The 24,110-nt window shown below is 48.7% G+C and overlaps 3 protein-coding genes and 1 long non-coding RNA gene across 24 annotated transcripts in view; 1 reads left to right on the top strand and 3 right to left on the bottom strand.

Annotated features, from left to right (window-relative positions):
* The window catches only part of TAF1 (TATA-box binding protein associated factor 1), a 39,267-nt gene extending 38,901 nt beyond the window's left edge, over positions 1-366 (bottom strand). For 3 of the 7 annotated variants that reach the window (XM_030474623.2, XM_030474624.2, XM_030474625.2), the window contains exon 1: positions 192-361. In XM_030474623.2, the coding sequence (XP_030330483.1) occupies positions 192-317 (126 nt within the window). In that variant the 5' untranslated portion in view covers positions 318-361. Of the gene's footprint in view, positions 1-191 lie in introns of all 7 variants that reach the window. The other 4 variants (XM_030474621.2, XM_030474622.2, XM_030474626.2 and 1 more) reach the window with 3 other exon arrangements.
* Positions 367-531: 165 nt separating this feature from the next.
* On the bottom strand, positions 532-13,835 carry LOC115603078 (rho-related GTP-binding protein RhoG-like). Of its 15 annotated transcripts, XR_003989755.1 has the most exons (5): positions 13,725-13,798; positions 11,277-11,316; positions 10,331-10,376; positions 6,673-6,743; positions 532-4,838 (listed from the first exon to the last, which is right to left on the bottom strand). XR_003989755.1 is itself a non-coding variant. In XM_030474648.1 (4 exons), exon 4 carries the CDS (start codon positions 4,815-4,817, stop codon positions 4,242-4,244), a length of 576 nt encoding a protein of 191 aa, XP_030330508.1. In that variant the 5' UTR covers positions 4,818-6,743; positions 10,331-10,376; positions 11,277-11,316; positions 13,725-13,790; the 3' UTR covers positions 532-4,241. The 15 variants fall into 15 exon arrangements, 9 of the variants coding, with proteins under 9 accessions (XP_030330508.1, XP_030330515.1, XP_030330516.1 ...); XR_003989756.1 differs by lacking the exon at positions 11,277-11,316 and having other exon boundaries at positions 10,234-10,376; positions 13,725-13,809; XM_030474648.1 differs by having other exon boundaries at positions 532-6,743; positions 13,725-13,790.
* A 68-nt stretch (positions 13,836-13,903) lies between these two features.
* On the top strand, positions 13,904-22,725 carry LOC115603080. Its single transcript, XR_003989758.2, has 3 exons — positions 13,904-14,197; positions 20,620-22,005; positions 22,149-22,725. It is a non-coding gene; the product is annotated as an uncharacterized LOC115603080 (long non-coding RNA).
* ITGB1BP2 (integrin subunit beta 1 binding protein 2) lies at positions 14,424-20,526 on the bottom strand. The gene is made up of 11 exons (XM_030474646.1): positions 20,463-20,526; positions 20,194-20,243; positions 20,046-20,102; positions 19,312-19,460; positions 19,033-19,145; positions 18,723-18,781; positions 17,617-17,687; positions 17,286-17,388; positions 15,930-16,049; positions 15,402-15,464; positions 14,424-14,796 (listed from the first exon to the last, which is right to left on the bottom strand). Exons 1-11 carry the CDS (start codon positions 20,524-20,526, stop codon positions 14,551-14,553), a joined length of 1,095 nt encoding a protein of 364 aa, XP_030330506.1. The 3' UTR covers positions 14,424-14,550.
* Positions 22,726-24,110: the final 1,385 nt, after the last annotated feature.

Genomic DNA, 24,110 nt, shown 5'->3' with positions numbered 1-24,110 from the left:
GGAGGCTCCGCCAGGCGGGCCGGGCCCCTCGTCAGGCTCGATCCCGTCCTGCAGCCTGCGCCAGTGCCCAGCTCACCGACACCCCTTCCCCGGCTCGCCACGGACCCGCGCCACTGGACACTGGATTCCTCTCCCGTCCCTCAGCCCGCGCCACGCCGCAGCGGCGCCTCCCCGGAGCGACACAGCCCTACCTTGTCGAGGACGCTGTCCCCCTCCAGCTGCCCCGCCTCATTGATGTTGCCGAAGAGGAACCCGGCCAGGGAGAAGGGCTCGGCGCGGCCGCCTTCCGCCTCCTCCTCGCTCTCCGAGTCCGACATCGCGGCGGCGCCGACCCGGAACCGGAACCGGGGACCGGCCGCGACCTGCGGGCCCGGCCAACAGCGCCCCCGCGCGGCCTCGCGGAAGCGCGAAGGCTCTGGCGGTCACCGAGAAACCGGTTATTGCAGCTCCGAAACGGGGCGTGGCTTCCCACGGGAAAGAACTAGGTTTGGAAGGGGTGCGTGACAAACAGCCGGGGGAGTTAATACGAGAGACAGAAAGAGGAGGAAATGTTTATTACAACGTAATTCTGCATAATTTAAACTAAAAACAACAACAACAAAAATCCTTTAAAACTGTTAGCTGTAGTACAAATTCTTTTATAGTATAAAATCAAGTCGCCAGTGTATGTATCAGTACCACACTTGGAGTCCTGGGCTCCCGCCGCTGACGGGCGCTCCTCCGTCCATTGGCTCCTCGCGGTCAGCCCAGGCAGCACCGGGAGCCAGGTTCAGCACTAGGTGAGAGCACGGCGAGGCCCTTCTCCCTTAGGTTCCATAGAAATAGCCCCGCTGTAAACTGGAGAAAGCACTTGCACATCTAAGCACACCCCATAACATCCTCTGGCCACACAACTCCCGTACTGCGTGGCTCCCTGTGGATGGCTTCAGCTGTATTTCAAAAAAACATTTCAGGAATCATTCACACACTGAAAAATTAAAATCAGTCTCTTCATAGAGAGTCTCTTCTGTGAATTAAGACATACACTATCAGTAACAAACTGAGGAATCTTGAATAGTACAGGAAACCCACATAGCTTAACCTGTGTTTTCTGATCTCCCAAAAACCAGACAAAATCCAGCTGTGGCATTGTGTGAAGTCTGTATGTGCTTCCTGTCCACTGGAAAAAAACAAAACATGTGGGAGGCACAGAATGGATTGTAGACTGAAGCACTGGATTACTCACAATAAAATGCATCAAGAATTGTAGGCAGGGAGGGAAAGGAAGATCACAAACTGAGAATGCCCACTGAATGGAAAAGCTCATTTTATCTGTGTGCTCCTGAAGCTCTTCCTCATGAAAAGCAGAGGCTGGAGAAAACCAGCTGAGCTGTCAGCCAAGCAGGGCTTCTGCTCCTGGCAGAAAGTGACAGAAACACATGGCACCTAAGCAACTGTTAACGAGGTACTCCAAAGTCCGTAAAAGGTTTCTGATGGTGTCCAAAGTTCACTTTCTGCTCATTTTCATCACTATCATGTTACTCTCCTCCATACTGTTGTGTGATCCATTTAGTAAGTAAGCTAGATGAGGATGAAGTGTTCTAGGATAATGCAATCAACAATGTAATCAATTCGAATAAATTGATTAAGTAGATGAATTTTATCTCAATATACTCTCTTCCAGTTAACACAAGGTTGGCTGCTCTGGGAGCCTACAGGAACACGAGGGGTGTGCAGTAATACTTGCTCACAGGATTTCTTCTCCACAGAGTTATTGTCATCCAGTTCAGAATAACCACAAAATATGCAGAACTAAAAGATTTCAGTACGTAAAAAAGTAAAAACTTTTTAAAACAGTAGTAGCTTCAGTACAAAATTGCAAATATATGTAGCAAAGAAAAAAAAAAGAAAAAATAAGAGGTGCCTGTTGTTGAAATTAAGTCTATTTAAGAGCAGTTCAAACATGTCACAAACACTTTAAAGTACATCTCTGAATGAAGCAAACGGGCTTGCACCAGGGTAACTAGACAGTTGATTTAGGCCTGACCAGCATTAAAAAATACCCCATGTGCACTGGCTTAAATAAATATATTGTAAACAAGATAAAGCTTTTTTACTCAGTTACTGAAATTTACCTACAGAAAATAATCTTGAATTACAAGGCACAGAGTTAATTACTACCTGCAAGTCAAGCCCACAGTAAAGGCCTACTACTAAAGTAAAAGCAGAACATGGTGAGTAGAGGTTACCTAACTAAAATACTACAGCCTCACAAGCCTGCAGGGCACTGCAACTGGAGCCACATCTGCAACAGCATTTCCATGAGTGCAAGAGGTGCAATGGCACTTGGTGAAGAAAAGTCCCTAAGCTTCTGCAAACATACATAACAGGTGTTTTGGTGCTGCTTGCAATAAGGCAACATTTGGACCTCTGCATTGGTTCTCTAGACACATATACCAGTATTTGGATTAACTGCAGTTTATAAACTATGGGTTGCAGTTTGCTAAAGCAGTACCAATACAAGCATCTCTTAGATACACAAAAATTGCAGCTAGTGTCAGCATCAGTTACACCAGCTGAAGAAAGGCACATCCTCCTCAAAGGGAATTAGGGCACAAATACGAATGTTTCTATCCACCTGGTATTTTTGCAGGTATCAGATAAAGCAAGGTCAAATTAACACAAGATCCCTAAACCCTTCTTGATGTCCTCTCTGTTATCATGCTAAAATGAGGCTTTTTTTCTGTCCAGGGTATACACCAGTGCAGTTTCACATGTGTGGGAATCACAAGAAAGCAAGTCCTGAATTACCAATTGAGGCTGCACCCGGACAAAGACAGCACTGTCAACTTCAGACAACAAAGCTCAGTCCAGCACCATTGGTTTCACACAAAGTAGCTTTGAAGCATGCTGCTTTCACACCACCAGGCTGTAAGGTTAAGTCTAAGGAAGGTTTCATGCACTCACTCCACAGCTGGTCCCGGAATGACACATAAAGAACAGTACACCCTGAAAGTAAAAGCCAGCTGCCACTCGCTAGAGATGCTAAAGAAAGTTAAAAAAGGATGCAAATAGAACTTCAGTTAAAAAAGTTTATATTAACTGATCACCTACTAGAAAGAAAAAACACTGCCCAAGTAAACCTATCCAGTGACTGACTAACCATTACAAATTTAACTGAAACCATTAGTGAGTTGCCAGGAAGAAACAAGGGTTCCTGGTTCCTGTAAACAGAACCTCCAAATTTTCTGTCAGTGTTCTCCCAGAAAAGCAACACAGCAATTTACCGTTAAAATCTCAGGTGGTGGCCCAAGAACATTAAGAAGTGAAGCAATGAATTCCTCAAGAGCAAATAGCAAATGGGCTGCTATCAAGTCTCTGGGATTCATCAAAGGGATCACACTGAAAATCTCGTTTTGAGAAGTGTCATGGCAACTACCTCAGGCAGTCTGAGAAGGTCACTGAACTTTATTCTCAAGGTGCAAAATCTTTTTGGAGAGTGAAATCAAAACTCAGTTTAGATGATTATGAAAGACTTGCATCTAAACTACTTTTTCACCTCCCCGATTCAAAAGTATGAAAATTGCTCATTTGAGTGATTCATTATTATCCTAAATTCCCTACATCAGGAGAAATCAGCTCCTACTTCTATTAATAAGATCACTGCAGCTGTTCCCTGGGTCTTGCTCATCGGATTAAACACACCTTATGCTAACTCTTCATATAAATGATCACAGTTCACTATAAGGTGAATCTCAGTCATATTTCAGGCATTTTTGCATGTAAACAAATTGTTTCAAGATTTAAATTGACAAATCAGAAGAACTGCACAGTCAGACTTCTGTTTGGAAAACAGATCAGTAAATAAGGGATGGGAAAAGCAGCAGCTACACTTAACGCAAAGTTATCAGAATCTGTGCTTTTCAACAAATCTAGTAACTGATGGCTATCTAGTAAAGAAGTCTGGCTTCAAAGAAGTACCTCCTTTTATTTTCCTCACAGAATAAGGACAGAAGCGAAGTGATCCCTGGAGAAGCTGGAGACTGGAACTTTAGAAATAAAGGAGATATTTGACCTCTCAGCTAGAAAAAAACCCTCTCTTTCACTTTCCCTGAAGCAATAAGACCGCAAGAATATTTGTTGCATAAAACATTTCTGCTTAGAGCTGTTAGTGCAAGATGCAAATCTTCAATTTAACTCCTTAAAGAGCCCTCCAAGATTCTAGTCAGTATTCAACTTTGAACCTCCATCACTCCAAGTAACTACAATAAGACACATTTTCTTGTGTTCTTCTTTGTCACAGGATACAGAACTGCACGCACAGCTTCAGCAAAGACCTCACGAACACCCTCCTGATTCAGTGCTGAGCACTCCAAATATTTGACTGCTCCAATTTGTTTAGCCAGCGAAGTCCCCTGCTGCGGGGTAGTGGGAGCCAAGCTTTGCTCTTTCAACTTTTTAACTGTTTCCAGGTCATTTCTTAAGTCTCTCTTCGTGCCCACTAAAAGAACGGGAACATTTGGACAGTGGTGAGAAACTTCAGGATGCCATTTGTGCCTCACATTTGCATAGGAAGAGGGGCTACCAATGGAGAAACAGATGACGAATACATTGGTTTGAGGATACGAGAGTGTGCGCAGGCGGTCATATTCCTCCTGGCCTGCAGTGTCCCAGAGATTCAGGCTAACAGTCCGGCCATCAACAGTCATTTGGGCACTGTAGTTGTCAAACACAGTAGGGATGTACTCTTCCGGGAAGGCATTGGTGGTATAGCTGATGAGAAGACAAGTTTTTCCCACAGCGCCATCTCCAACAACTACACACTTTATAGTCTGCATTCTTTACCCAGAAACAGAGCCCTGCACACAGCAAGAAAACAGTTAGAAAAAGCACAGTCAATTACAGTAATTTTAAAGATAAGCTAACAATTTCTTATCACAGCTAGACATACTCAGTGTCTCAGAAGCAACTGCGAAGCGCTCGCAGGCTAGAAAGGCAATAGTGACACAGAGATGCAATGAGTTGAGAGCTCAGTGACAACTGGCTGCACTCCAACTATGTAAATACAAATTAGACAGATTCCCACAGCCTTGACTTACTGCCAGGCAGTTTCCCCACAGGCTAAGGGACAAGTACTTAGAGGTACCTGCAAGTGGAAAGGGATCATGACCACAGACGTAGCAACAAGATACTCTGTCATTTGTAGGTTCACACATACCTCCATACACACCCCCCCTCCAGGATTCACACTTCTTGCTACGTAGTCTACTGTGTAAACAAAGAAAGGTCCAAAAATTGTATAATAAATCAAACTGGGCTGCACTGCTACAGTTTACTATAATAATTCACTGGAGCAATCATACCTCAAGAAACTGCATTATTTAGAGGACACCAGACAAAAGGTTCAGAAAGTAGCATTTACAAGAAAAGTTATTCTTTGAAATATAACTAGCCATAGTACCCAGATTAGAAGACATAAATATTTTTTCTAAAGAAGCCAAGAACAGATTACTCTCACTAATCAGAAGCAGAACAAGCAGAACTTAATAGGCTTGAGTTACAATAAAGATAATATACTGAGTATTAGAAAAATACATGCTGTGAAAGATCAGCAATCAGCCTTCCTAGGTAGACTGTGGAATTGTTCCATACAGGAGGTATGTGACACTTAAAGGCTTTCCTATCCCTTTCCCAATACGTGATGTGTAGGTTTGATAATCAAACGGATATAGCCTAAAACTAAATTCATTCTAAACTTTCATTACCTGAACATCACGAACTTTGAATACAGCATGGAACAACTACAAGGAGTCATTTGTTGTACGTTTGTTGTAGGCTGGAGCTTCCACTGCTAGCCTGAACTTGCATGTGGCTTTTCACCCAAATGCCTTTGAGGTACTATCAGTAATCCTCGACTTGCAAGCAGCAGCAAATACACTGCTTCAAACAGAAGAGACAAATAGTGGGAGGAACTATACTGCATATTCTAGAAAGATCACAGCTCCAACACCTTCAAAATAGCAAAGGGAACATATGAAAATGAGCAATAGTGAAGTACTTCACTTATAGAAGTCATGGAACCCCCTCCCTCCAACTTCCTCAAAGCCATCGAAACAAATCAACAACTCAGTACCATTTAAGTCTCAGCTTTGTCCTTTTTGACAAAGTCTTTATCTGTATCCACATACTGCTGTCCTCCCACTGAAAGCATACATGATTCCTCTGTACTACGTGAAAACAGACTTAAGCTTTGGCACAGAGCTGCAACAGGCAACTCAAGTGGTATCAACTGTGGTCATTACAACATACAATGTTTAAGAAAGTGTCAATGTATGTACACATGCACTACTGAAAACCAGTCAGTGGTGGGAAGCAGTGCAGAAACCTTGCTCCAGAAAGACCCAGCAGGACACACGAGGGGAAAAATTTGGAGGAAAACAAGCAGGAAGAAGTTGCAGAAGCAGTTCATCCTTTTTGAAAATGGCAGGAATTACATCTCTAAAACAACATGAATCACCTGAAATGAAATCTGGCAAGTACTTTTGAGCTTTGGCAGAAAAGCATATATGTGATTTTCATCATACATCAAAAAAACTACAGTCATCCCATTTCAAGGCTCCATCACATGAACAGAGAGATGTATATGCAACTGCATATTGTAAAGGTAATCAGTAAATGAAGAACGGCACTGACCAGCAAAAGCTGACAGCAGGACTGCATCTATTATTCCAGAACACTTGCACCAAGATTTTCATTTAACAAGCCTAGGGGGGAAAAAAAAATATAGAAAAAAAGGTAAGTTCTTTCAAAGTAGAGGCTTAGAAATATTTCTTGCATTTTGCAAACCCCAAAGTTGAAGTCCCTTTTAATATAAAATTAGTTAAAACATTACAAAATAAACATTCTTAGCATTATATTATTAATAGAGATTGAACACTGTTACCAGCAACATGCAACACAGGATATTTCTGAATGCAAAGGTTGTAAGTGCTATGAGCAAACAGTGACAAAAGAGACCATTTATTTTAATACCATAACACTGTTCTGCCTAAAGATGCAACCATAACTCCCCAACCTTGTCTCTACTGCTGCTCTCCCTGTAGGACAGATCAGTACCTATTCTGAGACACTGCCACACTCTCTCCAGCAGCGAGGCGCCCTTCAGAAGTTTCCAAACCCTGTCTCCCCTTCCCACCCATGCAGCATGCCACCTCTGCAGCTGTGATCACACACTGAAGAAAGGTGAGGAGTTTTTTCATCCAGTTCACCCTATAGTACCACCATCAACAGTGTTGCTACGACCATGCCAGTGGCAGCATATGGTGGGAATGAATCATGGGGGAGGAACACCATACGCTGCTGTTGCTGCCAACATACCACCAGACCACATCACGAAGAGCAGGTTTTAATGCTTATTCCTGCCTCTACTTCAAACAACTACAGTACTTACTAGAAGATGCTGCGCTTAGTAGTGACCAAGAATTCCAGAGCAAAAGTTTCTTCCCAAAGGAACTATCTGTGCAGCAGACCACTCTTTTGATCAGTCAGTAACAAGTGACATCACAGAGATGGCAGAGCTAAGTCAGCTGGATACACGCAATAAAAACTCAACTATAGCAACAAAAGTCTCCTGGAGAACAAGATACACAAAACCCTTTATAGGCCCAGTTCCTAGTTTATGAAATACACAAATTGCAAAGACTTGGAAACAGATCTCTCTTTAAAACACACACCATGTGCTCCCTCAAGGGCTTACACCTCTAGGCATTTCTGTCCAGAGCTTTTCACAGAAAGAAAAGGTATCCCAGAATTGCACCCCTACCTGCACACACCGGGCACTGACACGTGACCACCAATATTCTAAGACAATAAAGGCAGTTTCATATATAGGTAAACTGAAAAGCCACACGCATCCCATACCATCAGCAGCTAAAGGAGCTTGACTCAACCTGATTTAACATTTATAATCAAAGTGCTATCCAAAGATTATTTTCTTGGGCCTTTATTTGAGAGGTCATTAGAGCTTTCAAGTCAGAGAACAGTAGTAGGGTAACAAAAAAGCCTGGAACACAAATGCTCTTTCACAGCATTAGCATCTTCAATTACCTCACTAAGGCTTGGATTTTAGAAGAGCAACATTTGCAGTAAGAAGTAACTCCATCTAAACATGCCAAAGCATCAGGCTAAGTATGAACTACACACATATAATTAAAGACCTTGTAGGCTTTTAAGTATGCTTCTCTGCAGGACTCCTTTAAAGTAGGCTATCTTAAACAAAATAAAAAAAATTAAGATAAATTAAAACGAGAAAAGAGTAGAAAGAAGTTCCTACACTCCAGAAACTGCATGTTGTGAGCTGGTGTCATCTGGTTAAAGATTTGCATATGGAAGACAAAGCTTTTTTTAATTTAAGCCACAACCAAGCAAACAATATTACCTCCATCAGACCTTTTCTATTAAATCCACGTATCACTTTGTTCAAAATGTGTGAAGACTCTATTCTTTTTTGTAAACAATTTGCGTAGCAATAAAACTCTCATAAGATAGCAAGTAGCTGGGGTTAAAATTTGCATGGAAAATTCTTTTTATTTCTCCAGCATCTTTGAACTTGGCACTGCATGCTATTTGAATATAAATATATGCTGGGAAAAAAAACATACTCCAAAAACAAAAATACCAACAACCAAGAGCAGAAAAATTGGTTTAGAGTTTGTTTGAGGTTTTTTTGGTGAGCTTCAGAAGAATTTTGGGGAAAAACTTTAGAGAGAAAAACTCCATGTAAAACAAGCAACAAGAACTGAAAAAGAGAAAAATACAGATTAACACATCAACACATCAAAACCAAGGTTTAGAATTTAGAACCAGAAAAGCTGGACACAAGCTTCAAAGCCAAGTTTAGTTTAAAAGTTGCTCAGCAAGAGAAAGGAGTGAGTCAAGAGCAGTGAGAGGTAATTCAGGTTGCATAGTCCTGTCAGAGAAAGAACTTTCATTACAACTGAAGTGGAAGATCATCAGAATGTGAAGCATTCCAGCAGTTACAGCAGAATGGGAATCATCTGCAAGGAATTAAAATAAAATAAAATCCACCCAAAACCAAACAACCCACAAAGAAGTGTGCAAAAATTAGGTAGATAAGAGTTATTTCTATCTTGTCCACCACTGCCTTTGAATTAGGAAACTGGCATTCCTGTCTGGGTCAGTTTCCTTCTCAGAAGATGCTGCAAAGTCTGCAGCTGCCTGCACACCTGGCATTTCCTTTGGAATGTACAAGATTTCAGTCGACATGTCAAGACGCCACCTGGAGAGCTGCTCCCATTCTGACCTAATTACCTATCCTACTGGTAGCATTAATGTGGACAGCTTACTCTCCTGTACCCAGCTGGACATCTGCTAGGGAAATTAACTCTTTGGATTCCACTCCCTCTTCCCACAAAGCTATCATAAGTGAAATCACAGAATAACTTCATGTTGCATCAAATTTTTGTTGTGGGAGAGAAAAAACTTCTATATCTTCCCTTTAATATCTCTACTGAGAGAAGGGAGAAAACAGAGACAGAAAACAGAGAGGAAACATGAACCTGAATTCTTCTGAGGTTTTCTAGATTTATGGGTTTTATAATTCCTGCACGACAAAAAATTCTCGGCAGAGGAACTACTTCTTCACAGGATATGCCTCTGCCCGTGCTACGTTACCACCACATGCCTCTCTGTCAGGCAGATTTTAGCTTTAATATTGCTCTTTGGTAACCTCATTTTCACAGTTTGTCAGGTCTTCCATATCTCTGTTTCCAGTTTGGGTAGGCCAAACCTTATTTTGGCCAAAAACCGAGCAGAAAACGCAGTAGTTCAGCTGAAATCACCTGAACTGAGCTGTGTTATTCTGTTCAGCCACCACCTTTGATCAATCCCTCCCTGTTTTGCAGGCTCAGAAGACTGATACTGCTTTATCAGAAGCAAGCAGAAGCAGAAGTTAAGAAATCTGAACGACTTAATTGCTCATCTTCCAGAAACAAAAACTGGACCAGAGATGATTCACTCTATCTGCATGATAAGTGAAGTCGGGCAGAAACATTCAACAATGCATTGGGTGGATAAGGCAGCCCTAAGTATATGCTACCATCCTCAGTCATGCAAAGGAATGAAAAGAGTTTTCATGTGTGCAGCTTAGCCGCCAGACCTGACAGGAAAGAGAAAGGGCTCTCTGCAATTTAATTAAGACTGTGTTACTATTCCACAACAGCTCAGCTTACTCACCACTGTTTTAGTGCCAGACTTTTAGAACGTATGCCAAGAGTAAAAAAGTTAAACAGGAGACCTTATCCCTATTACCCTTCAGCAACGAATGACCTACTTGGACGTCTCAGTGCCTTTCAAAGTTTTCCACGCCGCTTTCTGACCTGCAAGAGAAACAAAACAGACAGCAACAGCCTGAGTGGCAGCAGAGGGGGGGGATCAACGAGCCAAGCCAGATTTCAGCAGCACAACAGGAACCGTGGAGCCCAAGACTGCATGTGAACACCTGAATCAAGCAAGCTTGCTTTCTGCAGAGCTCTGCCTGCAGGTTCAGCACCCATGCACATACTACTGGTGCCTAACAAGAGTTGAGTTCTCTCTGGTTGTTCTCTCAGTGTGAATGCTAGAAAGGCCTTACTCCTTTTGGCACAAAGAGTTTTCTCACAGAAATAAGAGAAACCATCCAAAACCTTTCATATAATGCTTTTTAAATCTCTGCCCTTGTCAAATTAGGCTGAAATTGGTTTACCAATTTAAAGATTTATTTTTTTTTTTAGGCATGAATCGAACATAAGCTTTACCAAGTAAACAGTATTCTCTGGGGAACCACAGTGAAAACTAAGTGGTCTGCAAGAGGTATTTGGGCACCTCAACCACACAAACCTCAGTGCGTCAACATTCTTACTACAGAGACTTGTACTCCAAATTTTATAAGAGAGCAATGATACTAGTAACCAACTATCAGTGACCTTAAATTCTATGAACCCAAGATTGTTTACTGGATAATAAATATTTCCAAAGAGCATTAGAAACAAGCTGGTAAAATAACACTACATCAAGGTGTCGCTGCACAATCATCCAGGAGCTAAAAAACAGGACTTCAGTAGATATTTGAATCACCAGCGTAAGAATGTGACAGGTATCTTGCCATAATCAAAAGCTGCAGAGTATTAAACTTGGTTTTCCTACTGAAACCACATGCAGAAGCATGGATTCATGCAAGACATGCAGAGGTATGAGTATCACAGTCAGTTCATAAAGAGCAAATAACATGTCTGTCCTACCTTTTATAGATTGTGGAAATGCCTTATTCATTATTGCTGGCTAAAAGAAGAAAAAACAGTTACCTCAGACATGAGGTTCTGTAAAGAGGTGCATTAAGCACATTGCAGGATGAATGATAAATCCAGCTAAAGCATCCCTGATTCTTATTCAAGGTGAAGAAAAAAAAAAAAAGCCAACTTTTAGTCTATCGTCCTGTCATCTTGTATCACCTGGCATTCACTGGCACTTCAAACACTCTGTTTTTTAAGAAAAGCTGTAACAAAGCCACTGTTGTATTTGAAGGGTAATGTGTATACCAGGAAAATCTGTCTCCCCTCTGGCAGGTTAAAGCCATTCCCCTTGGCCGGTCCCTACAGGCCCTTGTCCAAAGCCCCTCTCCAGGTTTCCTGGAGCCCCTTTAGGCACTGGAGCTGCTCTAAGGTCTCCCCTTCAGGAGCCTTCTCTTCTCCAGGCTGCCCCAGCCCAGCTCTCTCAGCCTGGCTCCAGAGCAGAGCTGCTCCAGCCCTCGCAGCAGCTCCGGGGCCTCCTCTGGCCTCGCTCCAGCAGCTCCACGTCCCTCTTGTGCTGTTGCCCCAGAGCTGGATCAGGACTGCAGGGGGGGTCTCCCCAGAGTGCAGCAGAGGGGCAGGATCCCCTTCCTGAGCTGCTGCTCACGCTCTGGGGGTGCAGCCCAGCACATGGGGGGTTCTGGGCTCAAGCGCACACTGAAGCCGGGTCATGGGGAGCTTCTCCTCACTCAACACTCCCAAGTCCTTCTCCTCAGTCTCCCCTCAGCCTTTGTCTGTGCTGGGGATTGCCCTGACCCAGGAGCAGGACCTTGCACTTGGCCTTGTTGAACTTCCTTTTTTTTTTTGTTGAGCATCTTTTTTTTTTTTTTTTGCGGAACTGGTAGTCTAAAATACCAAACATGTCTCAAAGTTTCCTACAGAAAAGCTTGTGTGCAGTTAACACTCGAAAACTGGCCAAACAGAGCCTTCAAGCTATGCATTTTACATCTGACAAAGAGGAGACCCATAAGATTTTTAAAATCAAAAAATAAACTTGGGAGAAAGAGCACATGGCTGATGATGGTGGCATAAGGAGCACCGCACCCCAGCACAGGACACGTGTTGCAACCGTAGGGACACAAAGAACGAAAGCATTTAAAGCTTTTCGGTGTTGCTTTTTGTGTTTTTTTTAATAACTCAGAGTAAATATAATTAGAATCACAAGTGCTTATAAAAAGTAAACGGACACTAACTATTCATTGGGTCTTAAACAAACAAACAAACAAAAAACCAAACCACAAAACCAAACACTGAAGGGACCTTAAATCAGAAAGAGGGAGGTGCAGAACAAATCAAAGGTAGCATTGCTTCTCAGGGTTTGAGGTTAAGATAGGAATTCCTCAGTACAGGATTACACAAATACTGAGAGTTTGTAAAACTCAAGAAGAGAACCGTTAAGCTTATGAAAGTAAGCTTAGACAATACCTAAAACTCCTGCCGAAACCCCTCAGCACTCAAAATATTTTAGGTCACTATCTTGCTCTACTCTTCCTGAGACAACAATTTGGCAGTTTTTAGAGAGTCGATCAAATATGACTACTCTTATGTATCCCTGTAAAGGAAAATCCACACTTAGCACTGAAACAAGAGACCTTTAGAAAATAATAACTTATCGCCATATGCCAACTTTTTATTATACCTGCTGGGAGCAGAGGTCACCTTAAATTTGTCACTGCATTCCTGATACAGATTAGCATCAGCCTGACTTTAGAACAGCCCAACCTTCGGACACTGCAGGAGAAGGAAGTGCAGGACCTGTCCACGGAGCCATTCCCGTTCCCTGCACATCCCTGAGCGAGAAATGAAACCAGAAAAACCTTCATCCGAATCATCGCGCTTCCCCTACGCGTCCAGCATCTCCAGGCCCCCTGATGAGCACATTCACCTTCGCAAACCCCGCCTGCAGAAGCCAGGACCAGCACCGCATCTCCGCACCCTCTGGGAACGAAGAAAGCGACTCGCCCCACAGCTGGGGGGTAGTTGCCTCGCTTCCCTCCTCCGGAGCCGGCCGCGTTCCCTGCGGGGCATGGCGCGAATCGCTTCCCCGGGGAAGGAAACCGCGGCAGCTCCCAGGCGGGGAGAGGCCGGCGCCGGCCGCAGGCCACCGCCCCGCTGACAGCGAGAGTGGCGGCGGCCGGACGCGGAGGATCTCCCCCCCAACACCCTTCAGCGTGCCGCCTGCGTCGGCCTCCGCCCGGCAGCAACGCTGAAGAGCAACACCCGCGGGATGCCCGGGACCCGCAGGGGCCCATTCCGCCGCCGGGCCGCAGCCACCGCACCTCAGTTCAGCTTGCTCCACCTCACGGCCCGGCAGGGCCCGCCATGCCGCCGCACGCGGGGACCCCGGGGACGCCACTCGCCCACGGCGCACGGGCACCGCGCCCCCCGCACCGCGCTCACCTCCCGCGCCGCCGGCGGCCGCAGCTCCCGGCGCGGCGGCGGGACCCTCGACCCGGCCGCACCCGGCGCCCGCCCCTGCCCCGCCGCGCGCACGCGCTCTCTGCCGCGCCGCTGTGCCCGGAGGGCCCGCCAGGGGGCGCCGCGACAGGAGGGCGGGGCGGGGCTGGGGGCGTGGAGAGGGGCAGTCGCGGGCCGTGACCGCTGCCGGGCTCCGGGGCGTTCCGGTGCAGCCGGCGATCGCTGCGCGGTTCCTTCCGCTCCGCTGCCAGCGCTGGTGGTGCTACGCAGCCACACGCCCTCGGCGTCCACCCCTCCGCGGCCTTCCCGTCACGCCGCAGAGGCCTTTGCCGAGGGCACGTCCGGTCCCCGCCGGCACCGCGGGTGGCGGTGTCGTTCCGCTCATGCCTGCGGCCGCCATCTCCTTCCTGACACCCCCTGGGCCTGGCGCCCCTGCCCAGCCCGGAGAGAGCGAGGTAGGGGACGGGGGTGCAGCCGAGCTCGGCTGGCAGCCCCCAGAGACGGCGGGATCCGGCGGGGCGACCCGAGGGGCAGACACCGGCGCTCCTCCTGTTGTCCTGCCCCGGCTGGTCAGGGGAGCGGGAGAGGCAGATGGCGGGGCTCAGCTCGCTGGTGTTCCTTAAGCACGCGTCGGGGATTTCAGAATATAACCTTTGCACTGGGTTTTTATTACTTGCTGCTTGACCAGGGGAGGAGGTGTGCTGCAGCCTGCACACGGCTCTGGCCTGGGTCTGCTCCTCTGGAGCGGGCACCAAGGTTCCCAGCAGCTCAGGAGCCAGCACTGCTCAGCCGCTGAAGCGCTTGACTGTCAGTTGCTCGGTATTCCCATTTCCAGCTCCTCCTCGTCCTCCTCTGACCAGCTCAAGTTGTCATCTGAATCCTCCTCCTGTACGGCCCTGGGCTCCTCTGTGCTGGCAGCCTTCTGCTCACCACAGGAGTGTGACCTGCACTGAGGGAGCTCTAGCCTGGCCCAGGAGCCACAGCTGTTTTTGCAGAGTGTGATCTCCACCTTGGTAGGGACCATGCTCACGAAGCTCTTCTCTATTTCGATGACCTAGAGAAAAGGAAAAGTACAGTGAGCTGGGTAGAGGAGGGCAGGCAGTATATGCTCATCCTTTCCCTTCTGGCAGAGCCCTGCCAGAGAAGAGAGGAGGAATCTCTTCTTCTTATGTGCCAGGAGACAGAGCAGGATGAAACCTGGACTCCGTCTGAGCTTCATGGTGCTCAGCTTCATCTAAGCAGCAGTGCAGTGCTGGTACAGAGCTCAGGGGAGCTCAGCTAGCCACAGCTGCATGCGGGGCTGCAGCACAGCCCTCTCCCCACAGCAGTAAACTCTGCTGAAACACAGGCATACCCACAGCCGGCAGCATGCTCTGCTGCCCATGGCAGCACACACCAGAAATAAAGGCGAGAAATGCAGATGTAAATTCCTGAGTCTCACTGCTCCTCCCCAGCCAGCAAGCAGTGGAGAAATCAAAGAGCCTCTGAAACAAGCCTCATCATAACCCCAAAGGCATTTCCAAAGAGAGATGGCTATAAATGTCAGTACCTGGGTGACCTGGCCCAGGAGCAAGAGCAAGCACAGGCTGGCTTGCAGCGTTGCAGCCCAGCCCCATGCAGACTACTGGAATAGGGAAATCAGAGTAAACGGAATCTTACCCCCCAAAGATTCATTTCTGCCTGGAAAATCTTATTCCCTTCAAAGATGACATGAACCTCAAGCTGAAAGATCAACAGAAAATTACCTGAGTGGGTAGCACATCACTGCTAGAACTCTTCCTCCAGACAGTGCAGCTGCCTCAAAGCACCATAACACATCCCATGTCCTGGCTCTGGTGTAATGGTCTGGTGATTCCCTTGGGATCATTTCACCCCCTGGGAGCATTTCACCCCCTTCAGAGCATGCCAGCTTCACCTGTGCCACCAGTTGAGGGATTCAAGATCAGCAAAGCCACCCACTGAGAATGAAAGCTGCTGAGCCAGAGTGGCCGGGCAGATGCTGCTGCAGCAGCGAAGCCAAGGGGCTCTCAGCTTTGTGGCAGCAGGTTGGCAGTGCCAACCCCAGCTGCAGCAATAGACCAAACAGGCCATCAAAGAGCACTAGGCACATGGCCAGCTCCTGGCTGTTGATCAACGTCAGGTGCCATGAAAGTGCACCCCCAGCCCAGCTCTGGCAGCCCCACTCACCACGGTGCGGTTGGCTTTCACACTGCTGAGGGCAGGCAGCGGGTTCTTGGCGTAGACTGTCACCACCACCTGACTGCTGGTTTGGTGCCAGTCCTGCCGGCATGACACTGCCTTCTTGTCCTGCCATGGAGAGGAACCCATCATGGCACAGTGTCTAGCCCAAACACACCTCAAACAGAGGGGATGTCTGTACCAGAGGATGCTCCTTTGCAGAGCACTGGCTGAGGTCGATATCAGCCAAATAAGATCAAGCCCTGCCTTTTGTGCCATTTTTTGAGGGGAGGCAGTTAAGGACATGTTAAGACCAGAGACATCCCCTTCTTGTTCCAGAGCCACTCAGCTGTGCACAAGCTCATACATGCTGTGCAGAGTCAGAAAACTCAGTCTGGAGGGCAGTATAGGGACTGTTGCTAGATCACACCACCATGCTAAACTCTGGAGGCAGATGAGACCCAACTGGTCATGTTTCACCTTTCTGCCACAGGACCCACACCTCTTCCATGTCACAGGCAGCTTTGACTGCACCAGGCATTTCTGGAGCATCTCCAGGAGACAGGCCCCCAGCAGCCCTCATCATTGCCAGCTAAAGAAATGCCCCAGGAGGAGCCCCAGCCCCAAACTCAGGTGACAATTAGCACAAAGCATATGCATCACAACATCACAGTTCATTCCCTGCAGCTTCCTTTATATCCACTACATGTTTTCTGCTCCAGGACAACAGTTTGGTGTCAGAGGCAGTTGCTCAGAGCAGTGCTGACTCAGAGGAACATGGTGCACTTTCAGCAATATCCTGGGCCACTTTCGTGAGACTTTCCCAGCTCAAGCCTGTTTACAGCCAAGATTTTTCCTGGGGAAACTTACACGTACACACACAGTACTGGGAATTCGGGTATTCTCCCCATTGCCCTGACACCATGTTGCTATATAGATGAGATCCCTCCTGAAAAGCAGTGGTAGAGTGAAAGCTTCATTAAAACCAGATTCAGTCATCTGTCAAAACTTGTGGGGGTTTTTGCAGGGTTTTTCCCATGCTCAGCAGCCTGTCCCTGTGCAGCAGCCGCCAGCGCTGCCTATGCGGTGCCTGGGGCCAGCTCCTGCCTTGTGCAGCTTCCTATTGCACATCTGCCTGTTGGCTGTGAGAGCTGACATGTTTTGTGAATGCAGGAGCAGCACTTTAAATAGCAGATGAGGGAAGATGAGGCATTCAACCCTGCACAGTCATCTGTGGCAATTATGAAAATTAAGAGAATTAAACGTAGAACCCTGTGCGAATGCAGAGCAAGGGAAGGAGCACCCCTTGGGTGCCAGCAACCGGACTGTGCTCACAGAGCTCCCCCCTGCCAAGAGCCCTCTTACCCCCTTCCCTGCCCAGCAGTGTCGCCCACGGCTGCAGCCCGGCTGCTCCAGGAAGGTGCTGAAGTCCGTGGTTTTGACTCCGCAGCAGCTCCAATACTTCACCCTGGGGAGAGTGGGGTGACCTGAGCGGGGAGCACCCACAGAAGTTGGAGAGGGGATCACAGCAGGCTTTGGGTGAGAGTGGCCTGGAGCCAGCACCTCCCCCTGCCCACCTTGGGAATGTTACCCACAACTGCACTGGCTGCATTGCTGGGGCCACACAGCCTTGCAGTGTAGCACTTACAGCCCTCAGTAGGGTCAGTTTGCTTCCTGGTAAAGAGTTGTTTCTTACCCCTCATGGAAGACAGGAACACCAGGGTGGAAAGTACAAAACTCTGTGTTGCTCTCCGGGCCTTGGTAGATCTGTGGAGCAAGAAGCAGAGGAAAGTTTTGGCTCTGCCTCAGGCATGACGCAGCGTGACGCAGCCAGGCATCTGCCTGTTGGGGCCCATCCCTGCTTAGCGCACAGCATGATGTCCAACGTCACCCTTTCACCATGTCCAGGATCTGTGAGGACTTACTCTGGCGCTCTGCCTCTCTGGCAGCCTGGCCCTGCTCCCTGCTTCTGCCATCAGGGCAGCCACCCTGACCTCACCAGCACACCAGAGCCATCCCTGGCACCCTGGCAGCAGCCCTTCTGTATGCCATCTCCCAAACACAACCTGATCCCAGACAAGGACTGGGCAACATCAGGACAGTGGGCAAGTTTGTACAGCACAGAAACTTGCTGCAAGGTGCCAGGGGCTGTTTGTCCATCCTGTCCTTTCCCATCCTTCCCGGAGCATGTCAGTCTCATGTCGTCATCCACCTTCTGCCTTTTGCTCCTTGTTCGCTCCCCTCTCTGCTGCTTTCCAAGCTTGCCAGCCCTCCCGCAGCTTGGTCCCTCCAGCACACACAATCCCAGAATTCTTAGGGTTGGAAGGGACCTCTGAAGATCATCCAGTCCAATCCCCCTGCTGAGGCAGGGCCACTGAGAGCAGGTTACACAGGAACGCGTCCATGTCCAGGTGGGCTCCTCGAGGCAGGTTACACAAGGTGGCCTTGGGGTGAGATACAAACTGGGCTCTGCTGCGTTAATTAAATGCAGATGGGAATTATTCCATATGCATTTTATCTATATGCCCATATCCTGAATATGTGCTACATTTCATTGCAAGGAATTAGCAGCAGTGAAATGCAAATGTACCTCCAATCAGGAATCTAGAAGCCTCTGGCAGGAATGTGGCTGGGAAGCGACAGAGTCAGCTGCTCTAGGGATGGGATGAGCAGGAGCATACAGAGCTGATAGGTGCTGCCACCTCCCACCAGCACAGCACCTTGTGGAACTGGGAGACGAGCCCCTAACCTGGACCTGCAATACTCCTGGCCATGTGAAGATGGGACCTGCTGGGTACTCACCACCTTGCAGGCTGCATTCTTGCAGGTCGTGCCAACTCTCACCTGAGCAGTCGCCTCCCCTGTGAGAGCAACACAGCTTCACCCTGGGGCACACACCCCCAAACCCTCCCCACAGCCCCACCACCAGCTCGCAGCTTCTCTCGGATGGCCCCTGAGCGCAGCCCATTGCAATGTGCCTCAAGATACAGCTCTGTGGGTTTGCTGGTGCCGAGCATGCAGCACCTGCCAGCCTGTGCTGAGCCTGCCATGCAAAACCCCATGCCGAACTTGCCATATGCAATCCCGCCGCCGTCCATCAGCTCGCCACTACTTGCGCAACTGCCCTCAGGTGCCTTGTCCTTGGAGGATAGGTTCAGTTTCTCCAGTGCCTGTTCCAGAGACCTGGATACTTTAATGGGCAGCAGTTGTCTTGGCTCATCAGAGCTGGGAAACAGCAGCAGCAAAGGCTGAGTTAGGGTCTGGGTTTTTTTGCAGGGTAAGGGTCTCTGCCTCTCCAGAGGAAGCAGCAGCGCTTCCTCAGGAATGTGTGCAGAATGCATGCAGAAGAAGTGGGACAGCAAGGCAACACTGTTAGCTGAGCCCATCTCACCTTGGTCTTTCCCGTTGCATCTTCTCAGCTGATTTTGATCCTTGGATGGTGAGCTCCTCCACTGGTTTGGCCTTCTGATTGTCTGAGGTCTCCCCTTGGCTGAAAGGCTCAGGAGGCTTCTCCTTGCTGTGGAATCCCTTTGTGCACCCCTGAGCAGCAGAGGCAAGCCCGATGCCTGCTTTGCCCTCCCTAACCTGGCATCTGCTCCCAAACCCTGCAAGTTTCTGTGCTTTTGTGGTTCTGTGTCCTGCAGGGATGGGCTCTGATGCTGCACCAGGACAGGGGCTGCGCCTGCAGGGATTCCCAGGGACAAGACAGTGTGGCAGCCTCACCAGGGCCATGGCAGACAGGTCTCAGCTCTGCTGCACCCCAGCCTGGTTGCTGAAGGGCAGCAAGAGTCTCCCCCACGTCCTTGGTCCTCTGCTGCCTCCTCACTCCCCGACCCCAGCACTACTCAGACTTTCACAGCTGTGCTTGTGCTTGGAGCATTTGTGTTCACCCTTGCAGGATCCTGGTAGGGGACCGTAGCTCCTTTGGACACCCTTCTCCAGGAGTGCCTGCCCCGCACTTTGAGAGTAGCACCCTTGCAGGCTCCTTGGAAGCAGATAGGAAATCCCTGGCTGACAGGCAAAGGGGACAGCCTTGCCCCAGGATGGGACAGGAGAGCACAGGGCAGGGGCAAGGAGGAGAGGACAGAGGAGCAGTGGGTGCATTTGGGCTGGCGGGTCACTCACCTTGATGGAGAGGAACTCAGAGAAGTCTGTTGTGCGTTTCTTGCAACAAGACCAGCCCTAGGCACCAGGAGATGACAGAATGGTCAGGTGTAGGCAATCCCACCAAGCACAAGGCTGCAACTGCAGCCCTGGCTCCTGCCCCACTCACTTTCAGAGCATCGTGGAAGATAGGGACACCTGGGTGATACAGGCAGGAATCTGAAAAGGGAAAATCAGGCAGAACCTTTCAGGAGGAGAAATCCTGCCCATGAGCCACCCGTGACACCCAGCAGCTCTGAGCCAGCTCCTGCCATGCTGGGCTCAGCTCAGCCCTGCTTGGCGGTTCAGGCCATGGCATGGCAGCCAAGGCTGGTTCTGAGATCAGGAAAACTGCACACATTCCACTCATCCCAGTGCAAAGGAGACGAGCCCACTTACCCTCGGTGTTGTGCTCAGGATCAAACCTCTGCCCGCAGCCCTTGTTGTAGCACAGTGATGCCATAGCTCAGGCGTACTTGTGGCTTCCTTCACTCCTTCCACAAAAATCCGTCGGTCTCATCCCTACCTGTGATCCTTCCCCTCTGCTTTCCCACAGTTTCCAGCACGGGCACCAGGAGGTGGCTTTGCCTATCTTTGGAGGCAGCCGGAGGAGGTGGCTGGTAACCGGAGAACAGGCTAAAGATGGACACAGCAGCTCAGCAGCTGACAGGACCCGGCGCCTGCATTATCTCGAGAAGCATTTCTGTCCTGCCCCTGCACCCAGCAGAGGGGATGGGCACTGCAGGCTGGGCAGAGGACCTCCAGCACCCACCGTCCTACCAGCACCTGGCATGGAGGCACTGGCAGCACCCCAGTGCTCATACTCAGCTCAGGGCAACCTGTGACTCCTCTTGACCAACAGCTCTCAGTTTCTTCAACAGTTATAGAAGCAGCTAAAAATTTCCTGAAAAAGAAGGGAAATGACTTCCCAGAGTCACAGGGCGAAACCTGTGCTGACCTTCCCCAGCCTCGAAAGCACCATCATCTGCTTGACAGAGGCAACAGCAGACCAAAGCAGTACACATGGCTAATATGTCCTTTGATGCATGGTCTTGTGCAACCCAGGGATGAAGATAATTGTCATCACAGAAGAAGAGCACAAAATGTTACATGGGTCCCCTGTACCCAGGAGGCTCCCTGCACCCATTCTGGGACCCAAAGGTTTTCCTTTACAAAACTCTTCAGATCAAAGGTTTTACTTAATTTCTGCAAGCATCTGCAACAAATACTCTTTTCTTTTTGTTGTTCCTATTTGGGGGACAGCTGGACACCTCCGTTTCCTGGGCACTGTCCTGACCTGCCAGAGCACACAGCACCAGGAGAGCATTTCTGCTCAGAAATTTGGTTTGACATAAGCCCTTGGCACTACCAGACAGGGCAAAGGACAAGTCATGGAGATAGCAGCTGCCCAGGGAGTCTCTTGGGAGGGGAACCCACAGGGCACACTGTGGCTGGTGTAACCCCGTTCCCATCCCATGATGTTGGTTTAATTTAGTTAATCCCCCTACAACAGCCTGCAGGATCTGCTGCCACCCAAGGGGATCTCCAAAGTCCAGAGTTAGGATGAACCCTTGGTTCTGGAGGTCGCCAGGGAGATGACTTCAGACTCATTTTGCACTGCACTGCTGCTCACCTCCAGCTCAGTTCTGCCATCCCCACCTTGCAATGCCATCGCCAGCAGCAACGTCAGGCTGTTCTCTGTCATCTTGTTAGCAAGGAAGACAGCCCCGCAGGAGGCAAGGACATGTACCACAATCACCACCAGGCCTCCTCAGACCTGGGTAGCCTGTGGGTAAACCCACATCCACCCAAAAGCTAGAAGGGAAACATGAGGGCACTGGGGAACTGTCATGCCAGCATGAACGACATGGTTTCAGGCTGATACCTCCCTCGAAGGTCTGCAGTGCCTCAAGACACAACAAATGACACAGCAGTCCCAAAGGTGGGTAAAAAAATTGCTGTTGGCATCCAGAGCCTCTGTTCAGGCGGGAGGGAATCAGTTGGGACCCAGGAAGCTGAGGGAATTTGCAGTCCTGGGGGCTGAACAGAGCGATAGGGTTTCAGATCTCCTTGTCCTTTCCACAGGCTGGCAGCAGGGCTGCAGCTGTCGCCATCCCAGTGCCAGCGAGAACCGGGAGCTTGCGTTACCGCGCACGCTGGGAGCAAACACCACGAGGATGCTGTGGCTGACTCGCACAGCGAGGCTTGTCCTCGCAGAGGGACCAGCAGGTACATGGGCGGCCGCAGCTGAGCAGAGCCCCCTCAGCACCAGAGGAGCAGCAGCCTGCAGCCCACAGCAGCACTGCTCTGCCCTCGCTCCTCCGCTGCTCCACTGCAAAGGTCTGTGGGGAATGAGGCTCGAAAGACAGAACCTACCAGGAGCACAGCACAGTGACAAAGGGTAGATTGGGGTATCCACAGCTCTCAGCACAGGGGAGGCTCCCCAGGGAGGACAAGGTGATGGGGTGCAGCCTGGGAGACAGTTATGAGACATACACCATGAAACAGAGATGAGCCCCAGGGGAAATCTTTGGGCACCCTGTGCCAGCGCCTCACCACCCTCATGGGGAAGAATTTCTGCCTAAGAGCTCATCTCAGTCTCCCCTCTGGCAGGTTAAAACCAGCAAGGAATGGGGCAGCAGAGAATTAAAAATAAAGCCTCTTTGGTTTATGTGCACTTAATTTAATGTATAACAGAACAAAAAGGAGGTAGAAAAAAGGATCAAATGATTCTCAAACCCAACTTAATGTGCTTGCCCTTGAATGACCAGGGTCAGTTTAAAACAGTCCCCCAGAGTCCTGGGGAGAACATGCCGGATGCCTCTGTAGAAGGAAACTGCTGCTCACTCCTGGCTCCTCAGGATACCCTGTGGAATCCGGGGCAGTGTGAAGGGAGCGCAGTCCTAAAGCATGGAGTAGTTCCTCCATACAAAAGGCTGGTTAGAGAAAGGAAAATCCCTGACATACATACTACTGCTACATATGCTAGTGGGCAGAATTCATGTTCTAGTTATCTGGGAAATAAAATATTCCCCATAAGAATATATGTGAGCAATTCTCCAGCAGAATTTCTGCCCAACTGCTCTTCTTCTGTCAGCACTGATCAGTACCAGCAGTTGTCAAACAGATCTGCCCTGATTGTACTCAGCAGCTCAGAGAACAGCTTGGAAAAAGACCAAAAAAACCATCAGAAATGGGCATGTGGGCAATCTTCACCTCTCCATTCAAGAACACTGTCCTTATGCAGCTTGAGTTATTACAAAGCTATTGCCCCAACGCTCTGGTCTCATTGAACAATTACACCTTTAAACTGGAATCAGCTGCCCAGTTGATGGGTGTTTTCTCCCTGTAGTTCAGGCAGTGTCTTGCTCCCAGAGAAAATTTCATCTCTTTGGAGCTGAGCTACTAAAGGAGCCCATTTGCTCTGAAAACACATCAAAAAGCACACTTTGGTCATCAACAGGAACAGTCCAAAATGAAGAGTTCAGTCTAATCCTAAGATGCAGTTTTCCCATCATTAGCTGGCATCCCTAATAAAAACCTGCTGCCTGGGACAGTCTGAACTGGTGGGAAGTGTGAGGGGTTTACAGGTTTTGCTTTGGAGGGTCCTGTGGCCTTAAAACATGGTCGTTATGAGCTCAGTTAGAGCAGAATGGCCAGGGAAAGTGTCCTAAAGGCAGTGGTGAGCCTGGCTGACCTCCTTGCTCTCTTCCTCTCTTTTTGGCTACCTCTGGCACCCAGGTGACTCACCACATAGACAGTCAGGTACGAAACCACAACCAAGATAGAAGAGGGAACGATGGCTCCTTTCAGCAAGGCCATAGGAAACCACATCTTCTTTCAGCTCCCAAAGGTAGCTCACTGGTGTAGTAAGTTTAGTGTATTACACCACTTGTATCTTTCTGCAGTAAGTGACAGCTTCTGGTGAGACATACTGTGCCAGAAAAAAGAAAAATGTTTGTCTATTGCTTTGATGTTACAAAATTATCCATGTACCAGTTAGATTTTTCAGATTTATCTTTGACTCTTGCACATGCACCCACTGTT

The sequence above is a fragment of the Strigops habroptila genome, chromosome 9 (genome assembly GCF_004027225.2).
Source record: "Strigops habroptila isolate Jane chromosome 9, bStrHab1.2.pri, whole genome shotgun sequence".
NCBI lineage: Eukaryota > Metazoa > Chordata > Aves > Psittaciformes > Psittacidae > Strigops > Strigops habroptila.
Note: the sequence above shows the minus strand (reverse complement) of the source record. Positions and strands in the feature narration are given on the sequence as shown.